The 18,047-nt window shown below is 41.8% G+C and overlaps 1 protein-coding gene across 5 annotated transcripts in view; it reads right to left on the bottom strand.

Moving 5' to 3' along the window:
* The window catches only part of fryb (furry homolog b (Drosophila)), a 209,896-nt gene extending 194,502 nt beyond the window's left edge, over positions 1–15,394 (bottom strand). For 3 of the 5 annotated variants that reach the window (XM_034178228.1, XM_034178230.1, XM_034178229.1), the window contains exon 1: positions 14,654–15,394. In XM_034178228.1, the coding sequence (XP_034034119.1) occupies positions 14,654–14,879 (226 nt within the window). In that variant the 5' untranslated portion in view covers positions 14,880–15,394. The remainder of the gene's footprint in view (positions 1–14,653) is intronic. The other 2 variants (XM_034178231.1, XM_034178234.1) reach the window with 1 other exon arrangement.
* Between the last annotated feature and the right edge of the window lie 2,653 nt (positions 15,395–18,047).

Genomic DNA, 18,047 nt, shown 5'->3' with positions numbered 1-18,047 from the left:
CTGACGTAAAAACATATGAATGCAAATCCATTCTAGTTTTTGAAAAAAATAAAAAGGACCTATACTTATTGCCAGACCTCGTATCAGAGCAGTAAATTAATCAGTGCGTATGAACGCGCGCATTGACTCACATGTGCGGTATTCCACCAGGCTGATCACTGATCCACAACGTGAATTCTGTCTTCCAGAATAGCTCTTTATACATCATTTTGATTCATCCGCCTGTTGCCACATGTACAGAAGGACTGGACTGTCATTCCTACACTCAGATTGTTATATTTATACAAACTAATTAAGCGCACGGGAGCAGCTCCTACTGCTGCTGATGCTGCATCAAGTACCGTCGGAAATTACACACCTTTATCATTGTTTCAAATTCAACAGTTGCTTGTGGCAAAATACATTAATTATATCCACACAAAAGATTAATTCTGGCCTATGTAATGTGCCTGAGCCCATTGAAGCTGCCCCCACACAGATAAAAAATCCAAGCAAGCAGCTGAGTTTGCCCTGTAATTTCTGAACGGTACATGAACGCAGCAGCAGCCTCAGCGCTCACACCCTGGCTTCTGCGCTGTGTGAAAACATTCAGCTGCTCCAACAAAGTCAAATTAAACAATAACGTTATAAAAACTACACAAACGATTAAGCACAACGAAGCACAGACGAACTGAGGTTTTCGGTGCCCTTCGTTCAAATTTTTCAACAGTTAAAAATCTGACGAAGCGCCCGCTGCAGGACGAAGCTGCGCGAAGGTTAAACGATGTCAACGAAAGTCCAGATTTCTTGTTTGGTCAGGGCTTCATCACCCTTCGTTAAGTGCCGTGTGACTGGGCCATCAGCTGGCTGCAAGAGCTCAGCTCAGATGTATGGAAAGACATTCATGCCAATAAGGTCTGAAAGGAAATGCTTTTGACAAAAACTACAGATTTTATTTCTATTTATGTCCAGAGGTCAAAGATCCACCATGCAGAGTTAATTATGTCCAGAGTTTAAGGATCCGTGACCAAGTTCATATTTATTTAACACTCAATAACATGTTGTTGCCATAGAAAGCTGTAAAGCCTACTTTTCGTACACAGAACATTCACAAGAGGTATCGATAAAGGAACTGATAAGGAATCGGATCGATATCAATACCATCCCTAGTAACACCAATGTGGTTCATTATGTGTTGGCTTTTAGGTTCCTGGGTTTGTAAGAAAAATCTAACAACCAGTTCCATTTATTTCTTTCCAGGGCTTTGAACCAGAATTTTTTCCAAACTGGTTTGTTCTGAACCGAAACAGCATTTTACACGTTTCCAGTTTTGGATTCGACCCCAAAATTGTGTTCCTGAACTTGTTACAACAAAAAATACTGTTCCCCAGAAAGGTTAATAAAGTTCCATGTCATTTGTGGGTCATTGAAACACTGTCACGGGTCGCGGGGGCAAACAGGCTCTAGAACCGGGACCCCAGACTTTCCCGTTCCCGGGCCACATGACCACCTCTGACTGGGGGATCCTGAGGCATTCCCAGGCCAGTGTGGAGATATAATCTCTCCACCTTGTCCTGGGTCTTCCCCGGGGTCTCCTCCCAGATGGATGTGCCTGGAACACCTCCATAGGGATGGGCCCACGGTGCATCCTTACCACATGACTGAACCACCTTACCTGGCTCCTTTCAATGCGAAGGAGCAGCGGCTCTCCTCCAAGCTCCCCTCGGATGACCAAACTTCTCCGGGATCAGGTCACACCCCCACGACCCGATTCCGGATAAGCAGTTGAAGATGAGTGAGTGAGTGAGAACACAGTATATGTCAGGCCTGTATGTAGCGCTGTAATGCTCCCATGATAAACCAAGATGATGATCATAGAGCATACTGTCACAGGCAGCTGACGCTACAACTTTTCAAAATAGTACACGTTGTAAAATAAAGTTTTAAGAGAAAGAGGGTTTGCGCTGATCACCTGAAATAGACTATTGGTGTTTAAAGCAAAGCAGTGTGCTTGCTGTGTTTTTAAAGACATGGCACTGTCTCGCAGAGAAGCCTGCACAAACCTACTGCTTCCCATGACTGGCTCAGCAGCAAAAGCTCCAGATCTCACACAACCATTCATACTGTTTCAATATTAAAACCATTCACACACCGAGTAAGTATAAAGTCTTAATCTGCCTTGTTACATCATTTCAGTCGGATTCATCATCACAGCCTGACAAGAAGACGTTTTTGTTTTGGAAGATGACATCTGGGAAATACTTTAATTCCTTATTGTGGAAATTACTGAAGAAACGCCAGTGTTTTTAAATAAGTCCCTCTGTGTTTATCTACCCCGGGTGCATTTCTCAGCCTGAACCAGAGAACTCCAGCACGTTGTCCCATCAACAAGAAAACGAGTTTTTTTAAAAAGTTGAAATATATTCCGCCAGCCTTCAACCATCTGACATATCTTCCGTTATCTGCTTGCAATGAAATAAATCCCATTGGGTGATTCTATTGTAACGGAATTATGACGACGGGAAAATCTAGCCATATTTTAGCTCCCCATTAAAAATGTGCTCGATTGTAATTCCGTTACCATAGAATCGCCATTTGGTCCACCAAGACGACAAAAAAAAAAAAACAAAAAAAAAACAAACAAAAGCACAATAATAATCTGAACAAATGCAGTGTTTTTAAAAGAAGCACCTCAATGTTGTCTGCTCCAGGTGCATTTCTCCCATTGAAACACGGGGCGCCAGCATTTTGTTCCACCATCAACAACCCTCTACCGGGTCTTCATCTTCTTCTGCTGGGTTTATTTGCAGATGGCAAACTGGACACGGTGCACTAGTGCCACCAACTGTTTTGGGTGGCAGAACACTAGCGGAGTTGAAGTCCTTACCAGGTCATTGGAAATGGAAACATTTTGAAGAACAAATAAATGATGGTTTTAAGCGGTTACCACAATTATAAATAAATGTTTCTGTTCCAGAACATAAAAAAGGTTTCTGCTTTTCGTTCCACGAACCGGTTCAAAACCTTGACTCTTCCAAACATTCTGCACAGAGGGGTGCAGGCTGGTGTCCACTCTCGTAGCCTTTACAGAGCTATGCTCAAACACACAATAGATTGACCCAGTCTCCTCCTACAGAAAGGAGATGGAGGAACAGACACAGGGACTCGCTGATGACAGCGAGGAGAATCAAAGAAAATAGAGATGTTAGTCTAAAGATCAATTTTTGAACATTTTGAATGTGCAGGTGCCCCACGCATTCACTCCCAGAGGAGCATGTGTTATATCCAGCCTTGATGATTTTGCGTCAGGACGGCATCAGTACAAACCCTGTATGTAGCTATAGATAGGTAGATATAGCTATATGAGGTTGTAACAGCTTCCTGTCCTATCCTAACATATTTTCCTCGGTCCGATTATTTGTACACTGTTTGAAGTAGTTATGCACATTTTGTTTTGTTATGTGACATTTTGTACTAATTTCTGGAAACGTTAGATGTATGTGTGTGCATGTGTGTATATGCTTGTATATGTATATGCTTCGTTCAATGTTAAAAATAGGGATTTTTCCAATTTTCCAAGATTTTTCTTGACTTTGCCTAAGGACAACTAGTATGACAGATCCACTTGTCCTATCAATATCCTGATGTTACGAATGCACACTCCTTGAGCGGTTCTGTATGTATATATCAGGGATGTGATTTAGTAACAGAGAAATTGGAGAAATGTAAAGCCTCAAGAATAAGGTTTGGGGCCCACTTCGGGCCTCTGAAGCCAAAGGGTTTCTCGATGCTCTGAAATGCATTTTCCCAGCATTTTAGAGGAATAAATTGAAAAAAATTGAGACTGTATGAGAAGATTTTTGAAAATTTTGTGAAATACAGCATTCCGAAAATTTATTAGCAAAGTTACACATGTTCTGACAATTCAGTAAATAACATACATTTGTCCCCAACGGTAGGTCTATTATATGCACAGCAGTAAAAGTATCTAAGCTGTACTTAAGATTCTTGAATATTCAATTCCAATACAGTGGTCCCTCGTTTATCGCGGGAGTTACGTTCTAAAAATGACCCTCGATAGGCGAAATACGCAAAGTAGTCAGCGTTATTTTTTACAATTATTATAGATGTTTTAAGGCTGTAAAACCCCTCACTACACATTTTATACACTTTTCTCAAACAGGCATTAACATTTTCTCACTTTTCTCTCCTGTGTAAACACTCTCAAAGTTCAAACCTTAGTAGAAAAATAAGTTCAGTATTATAGAATGAAACCAAAGATCAAAACCAGGCCCAAACATTTGTTTGAGAATAAAAATAGAAAGTTTTCCTATAAATAATTATGATGGCTTTTAAACTAACGAATTTAATTTTAACGATCAACCTATGAGGTTGGACACATAAGAAATTATTAATAGTGACTCACCAGTATTTCACAGTTCCTCTGACCGTGCCTCTTCGTCCTGGCGTCGCTCCGCTGTAGCGTCTTTTTCCACTGAGTGACACCTCGGTGCAGATGTCTTTTTCCGAGGTGAAGAACACAGTTAAGGGTAGTTGTTGGCGCTCTTTTTCTTCTGGGCGAGAAGATTATTAACAGGCACACGCAGAACACAATGCGTGTGCTCTTTCTTCTCGCTCACTGCCTCCGGTGTTACCGTTGTGGGATGGATGCGGGACCCGCAAAGAATCCAAGTCATTAAACAGATGCAAACCTCTCTCAGTGGCCACGGAGCTCTGCGGCTGCGGTTACTGAGACCATGCAGCGCTGCGGATTTTTCCGCAAGAATTCTATCCTTGCGGGCTGCTGGAACGCTCTGCATCAAAACAGCGAGCATAGTCTCTGGACCTGTTGCCAGATTTTGGCTGCAACTCTGCACAGCAGACAGTGGGGCGGTGTGAATGGCCAAGCCCGCAGACTCGGTAAGCGCATCGGAGGCAGTGAGAGCAATCGCGGTGATGCCGACCAGCCTGCCTGATGAGGACGCAGAACACAATACGCTGTTAAAAAAAAAAAAAGAAGAAGCATGCAAAATTGCACTAAAAAAAATCCGCAAAACTGCGAGGCCACGAAAGGTGAAACACGTTATAGCGAGGGACCACTGTAATAGAAAAAAAATGCAGTTTGACAAACTATTATACAAAGCTCGACAAAAAATTAAAAGAATTATAGGAAGTCATGTTTATACAGTAATGTTTAGTATTTGAAGAGAGAAATAAAGTCATATAGCCGACATCCATCATAGAATGAATTAATATCTGCATAAGTTTGTTATTCTGAGATATTTTACCAAAAATAATGATGCCCATTAACAATAACTTAATGAGTAATGAAAATAAGGTACGTTTAGGTGGCACTGTGGATTAGTGGTTAGCACTGATGGCTCACAGCAAGAAGGTCATGGGATCACTTCCCAGCCTTTCTGTCTGGAGTGTGCATATTCTCCCATGTTTGTGTGGATTTCCTACAATCAAAAACATGTATATTTAGGGTCTGCAATTTCTCTGCTGCTGACCATCTGGAGTTGGTCCCCGGTTGCCGGACGTTGGCTGCCCACTGGTCCTAGTAGTTGGATTGTGTCTCACTGTAATTAGGATGGGTTAAATGCCAAGGACAAATTTCGTTGTATGTTTGTATATGTACAAGGACAATAAAGGCTCTATTATTATTATTATTATTATTATTATTATCATCATTAATAATAATAATACTGTTTGTGGTCCCGAATGAAAGCAATGTGTCCAAGGTTTTACAGAATATTTTAAAATGTTGACCCTTGTCATTTTTTCATTTCATTTTTTACACTCCTGTTAGTTAATGAACTGTTTAGTGTATTTTATAGCTGCTGCTTTTTTACCTGTTTAATACTTCTGTTAGTTTTTCAGTGTAACTGCTGTGAATTTTAAATCATTTATCTGCGTTTGTGTGAGCCTTAGGAGTGGTTAGCTTATCCATTATTGGTTAGCTCGTGTTTGCTTGGCTACATTTTTGAATTTCTTAGTACACTACTAATTCTACTTTACACCCTCCGTAAATCCTGCGTGATGTTGGAAGATAGGGTGGCTCTCTTAGAGAGCCGTGTCCGTAAGTTAGAGCAGCTTCTTAGCGCAGTGGAGTTAGATGTTACGGGCACTCCAGATGAGGTTAGTGTTGGGCCGGCCAGCAAGCCCATTAGCATCAGCTTAGAAATGCCGGCTATCGAGGACGGCTTTCGGACTGTGGCTAGGCGGAGGAAGCCCCGTAGGGCTTGGTGCCTGGTTGTGGCACACCGATCACACTCGCCAGTGCGAACTGTGAATCGGTTCTCCCCCTTGGATTTGCCAGATGTGAATTCTCTGAGTCCACGCGTGACTTCCACTCCTGTCTCAAGGCCGAAACACCGGACTTTAGTGATAGGGGATTCTATCACCCGCAAAGTCAGGTTACAGACGCCGGCTGATGTTAAATGTATTCCTGGGGCCAGAGCTCCCGACACTGCATCTCATCTTAGGGTGCTGACGTTGCAGAAGGGAAGACAGATGAAGGAACATGACATGAGATATAGTCACATAGTTATTCACGTTGGCACCAATGATATCAGGATGAAGCACTCAGAGGTCACAAAAATGGACATAGAGAGGACTTGTGACCTTGCCAGAAAGATGTGTCAGCATCGATTAATAGTCTCTGGTCCCCTCCCCTCCCGGGGTACTGATGAGGCGTTTAGCAGGCTGACATCATTAAACAGGTGGCTGGCGCAGTTGTGTAGACAGCAAGGCTTTAGCTTTATTGATAACTGGCCTTCGTTCTGGGGCCGCTGTGGCCTGCTGGCTTAGCGGGGAAATTAGTGCAGAAAATCCACTATGGTGATAGTGCAGTTTATCTGCCAGGGAGGGAATTTCAACAAGTTGAGACTGTGGCCTGCTCCCGTAGACGTGTCCATAAAAATCATAGAGGGATATGCTTTGCAAACTTAATACCCATTACTATACTGGATTATGTTAAAATTGAGGATGGCCCAATGGTTGTTCCAGCAATATCAAAGATTTCATGTCTGCTACCTACAATGCGTGTGGAATGTCTCAAACCTAAATCTACTTCTAGGCATCTTATATATGCCACTCTGGAACCACCCCTAAACCCAAACAGCTAAACTGTCAACCCCACTGAGGTCCTTAGACTGGGTCTCATTAACATAAGATCACTGTCCTCAAAATCATTGTTGATTAATGATTTAATTATTGATCATCACTTAGATATGATTGGGTTATGTGAAACCTGGCTTAAACCTACAGCTGTCCTCCCCTTAAATGAGGCCTGCCCACCAGCATATACATTTAGTCACGTCACTCGTGATGCGAAGGAAGGCGGGGGTGTAGCTCTTATTTATAAATCTAGGTTTAGCTTATTAGCGGTTGGGGGTCACAAATATAACTCGTTTGAGCATCTGATTCTCTGCTCCGCTCAGGATTTTACGCATTGCCAAGGTCAGAGGAATAAAAATCAGCCGTATTACTTTGTCACTGTATATAGGCCTCCTGGCCCATATTCTGCATTCTTAGATGAATTTGGTGCGTTCATTTCTAACTTGTCAACGAGCGCAGATAACATTCTGATCATTGGTGCCTTCTGATCCCCTCTGCAAATCATTTGTGGAAATTGTGGATGTATTAGGATTTCAGCAATGCATTCAGGATTCGACGCACATTAGTGGAAATACCCTAGATCTGGTTCTCGCACGTGGTATTGCTGTCACGAATACTGACATCATGTCTCTTACATCAGTGGTCTCTGATCACTCACTTATTAAGTTTACAGTTTCACTGCCATGTTTAGTGGAACAACAACCTTATTTATCATTACGGCGATGCATCAACTCCTCAACTAAGACTGAACTAGAAGATAGATTGCCTGATGTCTTAGCCTCACTTTTGACAAATACCCAGTCAGTAGACAGACTTGTGGATAATTTAAACTCAGTGCTCAAAACGACACTCAACATGATTGCACCACCTGTGTTGAAACCGTGCTCCCCCAAATCGCAGTCACCTTGGTTCAGTGATTACCTGCGTGACCTCAAGCATAAAGCAAGAGGTCTACAACGGAAATGGCATCGTTCAAAATTAGAAGTATTCCACCTTGCATGGCGTGATGCTATCTTAGACTATAAGCATGCACTACTGGCTACAAAGCGGACCTATTACTCTGATTTGATCAACAAAACAAGCATAAGTCAAAGTTCTTGTTCAACACGGTGGCAACACTTATTCATGGACAACCACCTGTAGTTCGCTCTCCTTTTACAGCACAAGATTTCCTGGATTACTTTGATAAGAAAATAGATAACATTAGGTTGAACATATCCCAGCATGCCTTAACCCAGCCACTACACCTTGCTATTGAGGTGGGCGCCACTACTGAGGTATTACCTAGATTTACAGAATTTGATGGTATCTCTCTAGACATGCTGACGAAACTCGTAACATCAACAAAAAGCACAACCTGTTTATTTGATCCTATACCAACAAAACTGCTTAAGGACCTCTGGCCCACTCTTGGGCCGATTGTGCTGGAAATTATTAATCTTTCTTTAACTTCTGGATCTGTTCCTAAACATTTCAAATATGCAGTGATTAAACCATTACTTAAGAAACCTAATCTTGACCCTAGTGTATTGAAAAACTATCGGCCGATATCATATCTATCATTTTGCTCTAAAATTCTGGAAAAAGTGGTGTCACGGCAGCTTGTAAACGATCTTACTGAGAATAATCTCTTTGAGCCGCTGCAGTCTGCTTTTAGAAAATATCATTCCACAGAAACGGTTCTCACTAAAGTGATGAATGATCTTCTGCTTACAATGGATTCGGACACCACTACGGTTCTGTTGCTGTTAGATCTCAGTGCTGCATTTGATACAGTGGATCATCATATTCTACTTGATAGGCTGGAAAATCATTTTGGGATTACTGGGAGTGCCCTTGCATGGCTGACGTCATACTTGACCAGTCGTTCTCACTGTGTTTTGTACAGTAACACTACCTCTAACCTTAGTGACATGAAATTTGGGGTTCCTCAGGGGTCTGTCTTAGGCCCCCTGCTTTTCTCCCTTTATATAGCACCCCTTGGGCACATACTGCGGCATTTTGGGATTACCTTTCACTGCTATGCAGATGATACTCAGTTATATATGCCGATAACTGCTGGTAATCTCGTTCACATAAAATCCTTAGAAGATTGCCTTGCATCAGTGAGAAGTTGGATGTCTAGAAACTTCCTACTTTTAAACTCTGAAAAGACTGAAATGATGGTTCTTGGTCCAGTGAGACATCGGCATCAATTTGACCAGTTAACACTCAGCCTAGGCTCGTGTGTCATACATCACACTGACAAAGTGAGGAACCTTGGGGTAATTTTTGATCCTTCGTTGTCCTTTGGTCCATATTAGAAATATTACTAGGACTGCTTTCTTCCACCTGCGAAATATAGCGAAGATTCGTCCCATCCTGTCTATGGCTGATGCTGAGACCCTGATCCATGCATTCATCTCTTCTAGATTGGACTACTGCAATGTTCTATTTTCTGGTTTACCACAGTCTAGCATTAGGGGTCTCCAATTGGTTCAGAATGCTGCAGCCAGACTTTTGACACGAAGCAGAAAGTTTGACCACATTACACCCATTTTGGCATCTCTTCACTGGCTTCCTGTCCCAGTGAGATCAGATTTTAAGGTTCTGCTACTAACCTATAAAATTATTCATGGACTGGCACCTCCCTACCTAGCTGACCTAATTAAACCTTACGTACCGGCCCGGACTTTACATTCTCAGGGTGCAGGACTACTTTGTGTCCCTAAGGTGAATAAGAAGTCTGCGGGTCACAGAGCTTTCTCTTATTGTGCCCCTGTTCTGTGGAATGATCTCCCTGCGTCAATAAAACAATCAGATTCTGTGGAGACTTTCAAGTCCAGACTTAAGATGCACTTATTTTCCCTTTCATATGGCTAGCATACTGGTGCAGTTTTGTTTTACGGTTTTTACTCTTTTAATTCATGTTATTAGTAATTGAAGTGGGCCGCGGCCTCAACTTCACCTAAATTCTAGGTCTTTTAGTGAAGCTTAGGGCTAGCTGCCGGCGATCACCTTAGTATTTCTTCTGTTTTTCTTGTTGATTAATGCTGGCAAATTATACAGTATTTTTTGTCTTTCTGATGCCTGATTCTGTTTTTCTCTGTTTAAGGTGCAGCTCCATCCAGAGATGGGAGTTGTGTTTGTGTTGGTGATCCTCCTGTCCTGTGCACCAACAGCAATTCTTGTATATTCTTCCGTGAATTGTTCTGTGAATTATTTCTGTAATTTATGTTTGTAGCATGGCCCAAGCAGAGGGTCACCCCTTTGAGTCTGGTCTGCTTGAGGTTTCTTCCTCAGAGGGAGTTTTTCCTTACCACTGTTGCTCTGGGGGTTGGTAAGGTTAGACCTTACCTGTGTGAAGCGCCTTGAGGCAACTCTGTTGTGATTTGGCACTATATAAAGGAAATAAACTAAACTATAAACTATAAATACTTAACTGTTGGATTAAACTGCAACATAAACAGTATTAGTGAATTTTAAAAAACTGCGTTGGTCAAAACCATGTCAACTATGAAAAAGAGAAAAACTAATCTGATTTTTTTTTAAACAAGGCTGTTGCATAAAAAATTGCCATTTTACATCAGGTTCATTCATGCAGCTTTTGAATGTGACCAGAGGTGTACTGTTAAAACACAGTTTTAATAAATGTCCTTCCTTCAGAATAATCTTTCAGGATTTTCTGCACAATTGAGCCAAATATGAGGCATATGTAATGCCGACCAGTGTTGCCACAGTTACTTTGAAAAAGTAATCCAATTACTGATTACTGATTACTCCTTGAAAAAGTAACTTAGTGACTTTACTGATTACTCAATTGTAAAAGTAACTAAGTTAGATTACTAGTTACTTTTTAGTTCATTTCCCCAGCTCCCGACAACAACCCTCTGCCACCTCAACATGACAATGATACTTGTTTTGCCAAAACTCACTTTATAGTCACCCTTTCTTTACTTCAATGAAAATAAATAGTTGTTTTATAAAAAGTAAAGACCTCCTTCTTGACCTCATATTTAACTGTTGACAGCACTGTAACAGTAAAACGTATGATTTCTAGCCTACATTGTTTATAAATGTAACTATTAAATTATTTCTAACATTTTTCTAACATTTAAATTCTCTCAACATTTTACTTGTCAAAATTATTATTATTATAAGTAGTATTAGTAGGTGTAGTAAAAAAAGGCTTCAAAACTGGACCTTTAATCTTGGGGTGTTGTGGGTGGGGGTGGGGGGGGACACATCCCTGCCCCACACCCCCATTCCATCTGGATTCGCCCCTGCTTTGGCGTTTGAGCACAAAGAATGGATAACATTTATTTATGCAGAAAACATGACCAGATTTACAGGTAAGAACGTTTTATTGCATTTTCACATCATGTGGTCCTCAGAAAGAGAGTTTAGGTGCATTAGAGTGGAAAATAGTGTTGTTGATGCGTAGCGGAGGATCAGCTGTGTTTAGCGTGCAGATACGGAGTGGCTCAGCTCAGAATTCTAAATAAAGGAGAAAAAAAAGCATAAAAATGTCTTTGTAAAGGTCAGTGCAGGTGTGCTGTTATCACTGCGCTTTAAGAGGTGAGGATGAGTCGTAGTTGCTGCAGAAAACCGCGGATGAAAAGCTCACAGCTCACTTAAAGTGGGCAGTTCAGTCGAACCCTGACCCCCTGCACACGGGCCAAGTTTAATGCTGCTATCGACCCACAATGCAAAAATAATAGTAACGCACAGTGACTTGGAGAAGTAACTTTAATCTGATTACTGATTTGGAAAGATTAATGCGTTAGATTACTTGTTACTAAAAAAAAGTGGTTAGATTAGAGTAACGAAGTTAAGGTAAGGTGAGTAGAGTAAATTTTATTTATTTACCTTTTTGGGGGGACGGGAGTGGATTAGAGACACTTTTTTCACATTCTTTAGAATAAGGATTAGTGGACTTGTGATGCCTTCTCAAGATACAGAAAACTTGAGTTATCAAAGGGTCTAATTAGTCACAACAAACATTCTTGTCCTCGTGTTAAAACCATTAAAGCTGTATTAACACAAATAGACTGCCAAACCTCATCCTAACAGGCAGCATTTTTGTTACCCTGAGAGCAGATTAAACCCAGTCTGCATTCCACATTTTCACATGGATGTTAAACCACTCTTTCCACACTGTTCAGCCAAAGAAATGCTGGGTGAAACAAACTGGGATGAATACAATATACACGGCATGCATTGTGGTTTGGGGAATCGGTCTAGTTCCTTTTTGTTGTTTTCTCCTCCTCTCTGCTTTTTCTCTGCCAGTGGAGCGGACTGTCATCTACACCTGTGATTGACACACACCGGCATCAATCAGCTGCATCCTACTTAAGCCTCAGCTGAACAGGAGGACACTACCAGATCTTTCAGTCATCGGAAGTGGTAAAACTGGCCTCAAGTGTAGTCATACCTAATCTTCTTGCTCTTTGTTGGTGTTTTTCCCCTGTTTGGATCTGTTTGGTTATTCTCATTATGGTGTTTCTGTGTAGTCCGCAGCCACCACCAGCTCCAACTGACGCACCTGGCTTCCCGCACAGGTGCAATCTGTTCTCCAGTGTCTTCACCTCCTGGTCGCTATGGTCCGTCACATTATCAGCACAATTACAATAAACTGTTATTGGTCATTCCTGCCTCGTTGCAACTGAGTCAGTTTCAGTTCCTCGCGCAACAGCATGTCAGTGACTACTTAGGATAATCTTAAAGTTTGCAATGGGTAACTCTTCTTCTTATAGCTGATGAGTCTGTACAGGTTGACAGAAGCTCAGTCAGTAACTGGACAGTTGGTGGGCTCAATCTCCGCTTGTGGGCAAGTGCTGAAGTGTCTTTGACCAAGACACAGAATCCCTAAATTGCTTAATGTCGGGGATCATTGCCAACGTCAACCTCAAACAAATGTTGGATAAAAATGCAGAGAAAGAGTAAGTCCTATGCAGGCCTTGAAAGCCATAGGGGCTGGTACTTACATCCACAGGTACTGCAGTATGAAGTGTATTTGAGTCAATGATTCCCCCTTGATGGTACACCAGTCCATTACAGGTTACTTCACCAGCTATGGCCAGTACACATTTACAGATGGGTGGATGGAGACGATGCAGATGAAGCATCTTATCCAAGGACACAGATAAGTAGCCTGATGCAGATACCTGGGCCCGGTTTCATAAAACAGTCTAATCTTATAGTCTATTAAACTTACTTAGTCGACTACGGTTAGTCACCCAACATTATAATAAATGGTAAATGGACTGCATTTATATAGCGCTTTTCCATCTGAATCAGACGCTCAAAGCGCTTTACAATTATGCCTCACATTCACCCCGATGTCAGGGTGCTGCCATACAAGGCGCTCACTACACACCGGGAGCAATAGGGGATTATCTGTCTAATTACCATTTCACATCAAGGGTTAAACTTGTAGTTTTATGTTAGTCAACGATTTTCATGGGCATAACGTCCTTGCAACTGCCATTGCCAAGAAACTCCTCCAATGCATGAGGGTTTTGTTTACATCCTGGTTGGTCGTTGTCATGAACTATCCAGCCTTTGTTACATTAACTGACTTTATTAACATTTATGGACACATACGAACTGCAGAACAACATGCTTAGCTCTTAGCTTAGCAGTTCTTCTTCTACAATCTGTTAAGCCTTTTTGTGCACACAACGCTGCTCAGTGTAAGAGTGACACCTGGTGGCTAATGTGAGAACTGTCGCTAACACATCATGACAATGGTTTGCTACAACCATGGCCAAAAGCGGAAGAAACTCTCCTTTTGGAGCGACGTAGGGGTGCACGAGTGTTCCATCAAGTAGTGGTACATAATAGCTGCCGTTTTTGAGGTAAGACACTGAGGTTTTGTTGACTAAAATAAGATTAGCCTCCTCTGTACCAAGCTAAAAACTTCAGTCGGGTAACGCAAAACTTTAGCCGACTAAGCGCTTTGTGCAACGACTAACGTCAAAAAAATTAGTCAAGTGAGTTTAGTCGACAAAACAAGATTAGACTGCTTTATGAAACTGGGCCTAGGAATTGAATCCCAGCCTCCATTATGTACTGATAGTCCAACTCCTATCCCACAGAACCACCTGGTCGAACATATATTGTACACTTTACCATTATAATGGCATATTAGTGTTGGACTATTAATTAGTCATATAATATAATAAATATTAATATAATAAAAATATTTAAATATGAATCAAAAATTAATTTTAAACTAATAGACATGGCTACAATGGTACATGTGCCCATGAATCAATTTAAATGTACTATAAACCAGTTAATGGGTTAATTTTAACATTATAAATGGGTTAAGTTTAACTTGTTTCACTCCTGCTTCCTCCTAAACCTTCAAAGGTTAGTGCGAGACTCGTCACAGGAACCTTAAACTTTGAAAAGTAAAAACTAAATCACCATGTCTGATTGTGGTTTACATTTCATCAAACAATTAATAAACATGATCTTAAACATGAGAAAAGGTGGGGGTGGTGGCCAAGTGGTTAGTGCGCTTGGTTTCAGTGCGGTTTCAAATCCTGAAATTGGTGTCACCTACCTCCAATGATGCTTGTCCTCTTTCTTGACTGGAGCTTGGAAAACCTCCCCTTGAAATCACTGGGCTCAAACATGTCCAGCGACAGAGCGGCAATTCGTTCCAGAACAATCCTCTCCTGGGCTTGGCTCTGGTTCTCCAGATCCTGGTCCTGACACTGGCTTGGACAGTAGCCATTGCTGTGCTCTGAAGCTCCACTTTCAGCCAGTGTGGTTCTCACATCTTCCATCCTTTACGAGCAGCAGGAGTTTAACCCACTCCTGGTCATGTACTGTCAACCTCAGAACCAGCAGGCACAGGCTACATGATTGTTCCACAGCAGAATCAGTAGGGTAAAAAGTGCAGTTTAAAAAAATGTATTTATACTCCACTTTATAATAAACAGATTATTCAGGCGGGGCTATGATCTCTACTTTTGTTTTTTCATCTTGTGGTATCCCGCATTTTGACCTCTAAATTTTTGAGGATTCCTCTCTTCGCTCCTTATGTTGACTTCAGACAATCCAGGAGGACAGTGAGCTCATTTCTTTGTTGTTGCAGAAGCAGCTCTCTTGATAGTTCAGGTTTTCCTCTCCTGAGTCTCGTTCTTACTCTCTCCTTCTCTCTTGCTTATGATGAAGAGTTTCTCATGTTGCTTTAGCGGTGCTGTAACTTTCTGTAGACGTATCGTCTCCTTCTTCGGTGTTTGAGATGCCTTCTTTTCCTATCACCTGGTCTTTATTTCTCCCATAAGCCTCTGAAACACAGCTGTGCTTCACTGCTCTCAGGTGGTGAACAAGGGAGGGATCCAATTCTGCCAACGCAGCTTGATTGGCTGGTTTAGGAAGTTTGGGTGGGTCTCTAATAACCTCTCTCTCTTACCGTCTACTCTTTTATTTTCAGTCCAATGTTTTCTCAATAAGGTCACCATTACTGTTCTATATGAGATAACTATTTTCTCCTCATGTGCTCTGTCACTCACCTCTTACTGTATCGTTGCATTATTTCTATCTTACAGGTTGTTGAGGCACAATAGAAATAGCATGCATGTGCTTGACTCAGACATGGCATGTGGGTGTGAGCAGAGTGCGCGTCCCTGCAGTCACTGGTTGAGGCTGTTTAGCCAGTTACAGTAACCTTTGTGTTAATGGTGTAGGATTACTGAGGACAGACACTCCCCTTTACAGGAGGGGGAACAACGCCAAACACCAACAGGAAAAATCTTAAATATCGGAACAGATGAAGTCTTTATGCAAAAGATAGCTGCTATATTTGAAATGCAGATATATTTTGAGATTTAAAAGAAAAAAAAAAAGAATAACAGCATGCACAGAACTGTTGCCAATATCTCTTCTTGTTTAAGGCAAAACTTCAATGTGATCCTGAAATGGGACTAGAAACCAAAACTTCAAAAGCTAATCTCTACCAAAAAACAATTTATCTACATCTATATCAAATTGTCATTTAGTGACACTTTTACACTGCAGATCTGACAGAAAGCTGGCAAAATAATCTTCTCTAGCCTGGGGTCCTTGATGCTGAGACACCTACATGCTGGATCATGCACAGAAAAATATGCTACATGGACAAATTGATGCATCCTTCAATGCAAGTAATACTTCTCATGAGTCTCCCCAAGTAACCACTTGTTTGACTCATCATTCCAGCAGTACCCAAGGATCCTCCTTTTGAGGTGAAATATCCAAACTAAGAAACTGGTCAATCTCTGTACATGAAACAGAGAAAATGTGATTATATATATATATATATATATATATATATATATATATATATATTTAAAAAAAAAACCCGAGTCTGTCACTGAAGACATTAAATCAGATTTTCCATCTGGCATGTCTTAACATAGTGTACTATCACAACGTGACATTTCAATGACATTCATAAACCTGTTTGAGGATTTGCACTGAAGTAGACAAATAAGACAGTATGATGCATCAACAAAAGGCAAAAGTCCAATTATTTCTCTTTAAAAACATCAGACTAGAATTACTTTCCTTCATGCACATCTTCATATAGCATGTGACCATTCACTGATATCCCCCAAGATGTTTAGAAGTTGTGCTTATAACTGTCATTGACAGATAAATGGACATCCATCCATCCATCCATTTTCTTCCGCTTTATCCGGAGTCGGGTCGCGGGGGCAGCAGCTCAAGCAAAGCTGCCCAGACCTCCCGATCCACACACACCTCCCCCAGCTCCTCCGGGAGAACCCCAAGGTGTTCCCAAGCCAGCCGAGAGATGTAATCCTTCCAGCGTGTCCTGGGTCTTCCCCGGGGCCTCCTCCCAATGGGACGTGCCCGAAACACCTCTCCAGCGAGGCGTCCAGGGGGCATCCGGAAAAGATGCCCGAGCCACCTCAACTGACTCCTTTCGACGTGGAGGAGCAGCGGCTCGACTCCGAGCTCCTCCCAAGTGACCGAGTATAAATGGACATCATGTTCCTAATTTAGTTATTTATTTTATAATTTTATTTGCAGAGGGAATAATAAAACCAGTACCCAAGTTTCCAAACGCTTCAAAATGTCATTTTGAGCAGCAGCAGAAGCAACACTTTTATTAAAAATACAAAATGAAGAAATCACGTGTACGTAAGTATTCATACCCTTTCCTCAATATTTTGTTGATGCACCTCTGGCAGCAATTACAGCCTCCAGTCTTCTTGAATATGATGCCACAAGCTTGGTGCACCTATCTTTGGGCAGTTTTGCCCATTCCTCTTTGCAGCACCTCTCAAGCACCATCAGGTTGGATGGGGAGCGTCGGTGCACAACCATTTTCAGATCTCTCCAGAGATGTTCAATTGGATTTAGGTCTAGGCTCTGACTGGACCACACAAGAACATTCAGAGTTGACCTGAAGCCACTGCATTGACTGTGTGCTTAGAGTCATTGTTCTGCTGAAAGATGAACAGTCACCCCAGTCTGAGGTCAACAGTGCTCTGAACAGGTTTTCACCCAGGATGTCTCTGTACACTGCTGTATTCATCTTTCCCTCAATCCAGACTAGTCTCCCAGCTCCTGTTGCTGAAAAACATCCTCACAATGTGATGCTGCCACCACCATGCTTCACTGTAGGGATGGTGCCTGGTTTCTTCCGAATGTGACACCTGGCATTCACACCAAAAAGCTCAATCTTTTTCTCAACAGACCAAAGAATTTTGTTTCTCATGGTCTGAGAGTCCTTCAGGTGCCGTTTGGCAAACTCCAGGCATAAGTGTCAACCTGACTCCAGAAAGAGCAAAGAGGGTGCAGGTTTCTTTGTAACCACCAACTCCACCAGGTGATTTCACTGATTAACAGCAGACAGGATGAGTTCATCAATGAAATCACCTGATGGAGTTGGTGGTTACAAAGAAACCTGCACCCTCTTTGCCCTTTCTGGAGTCAGGTTGACA

The sequence above is a fragment of the Thalassophryne amazonica genome, chromosome 9 (genome assembly GCF_902500255.1).
Source record: "Thalassophryne amazonica chromosome 9, fThaAma1.1, whole genome shotgun sequence".
Lineage (NCBI taxonomy): Eukaryota > Metazoa > Chordata > Actinopteri > Batrachoidiformes > Batrachoididae > Thalassophryne > Thalassophryne amazonica.
This window is presented reverse-complemented; position numbering and strand designations above follow the sequence as displayed.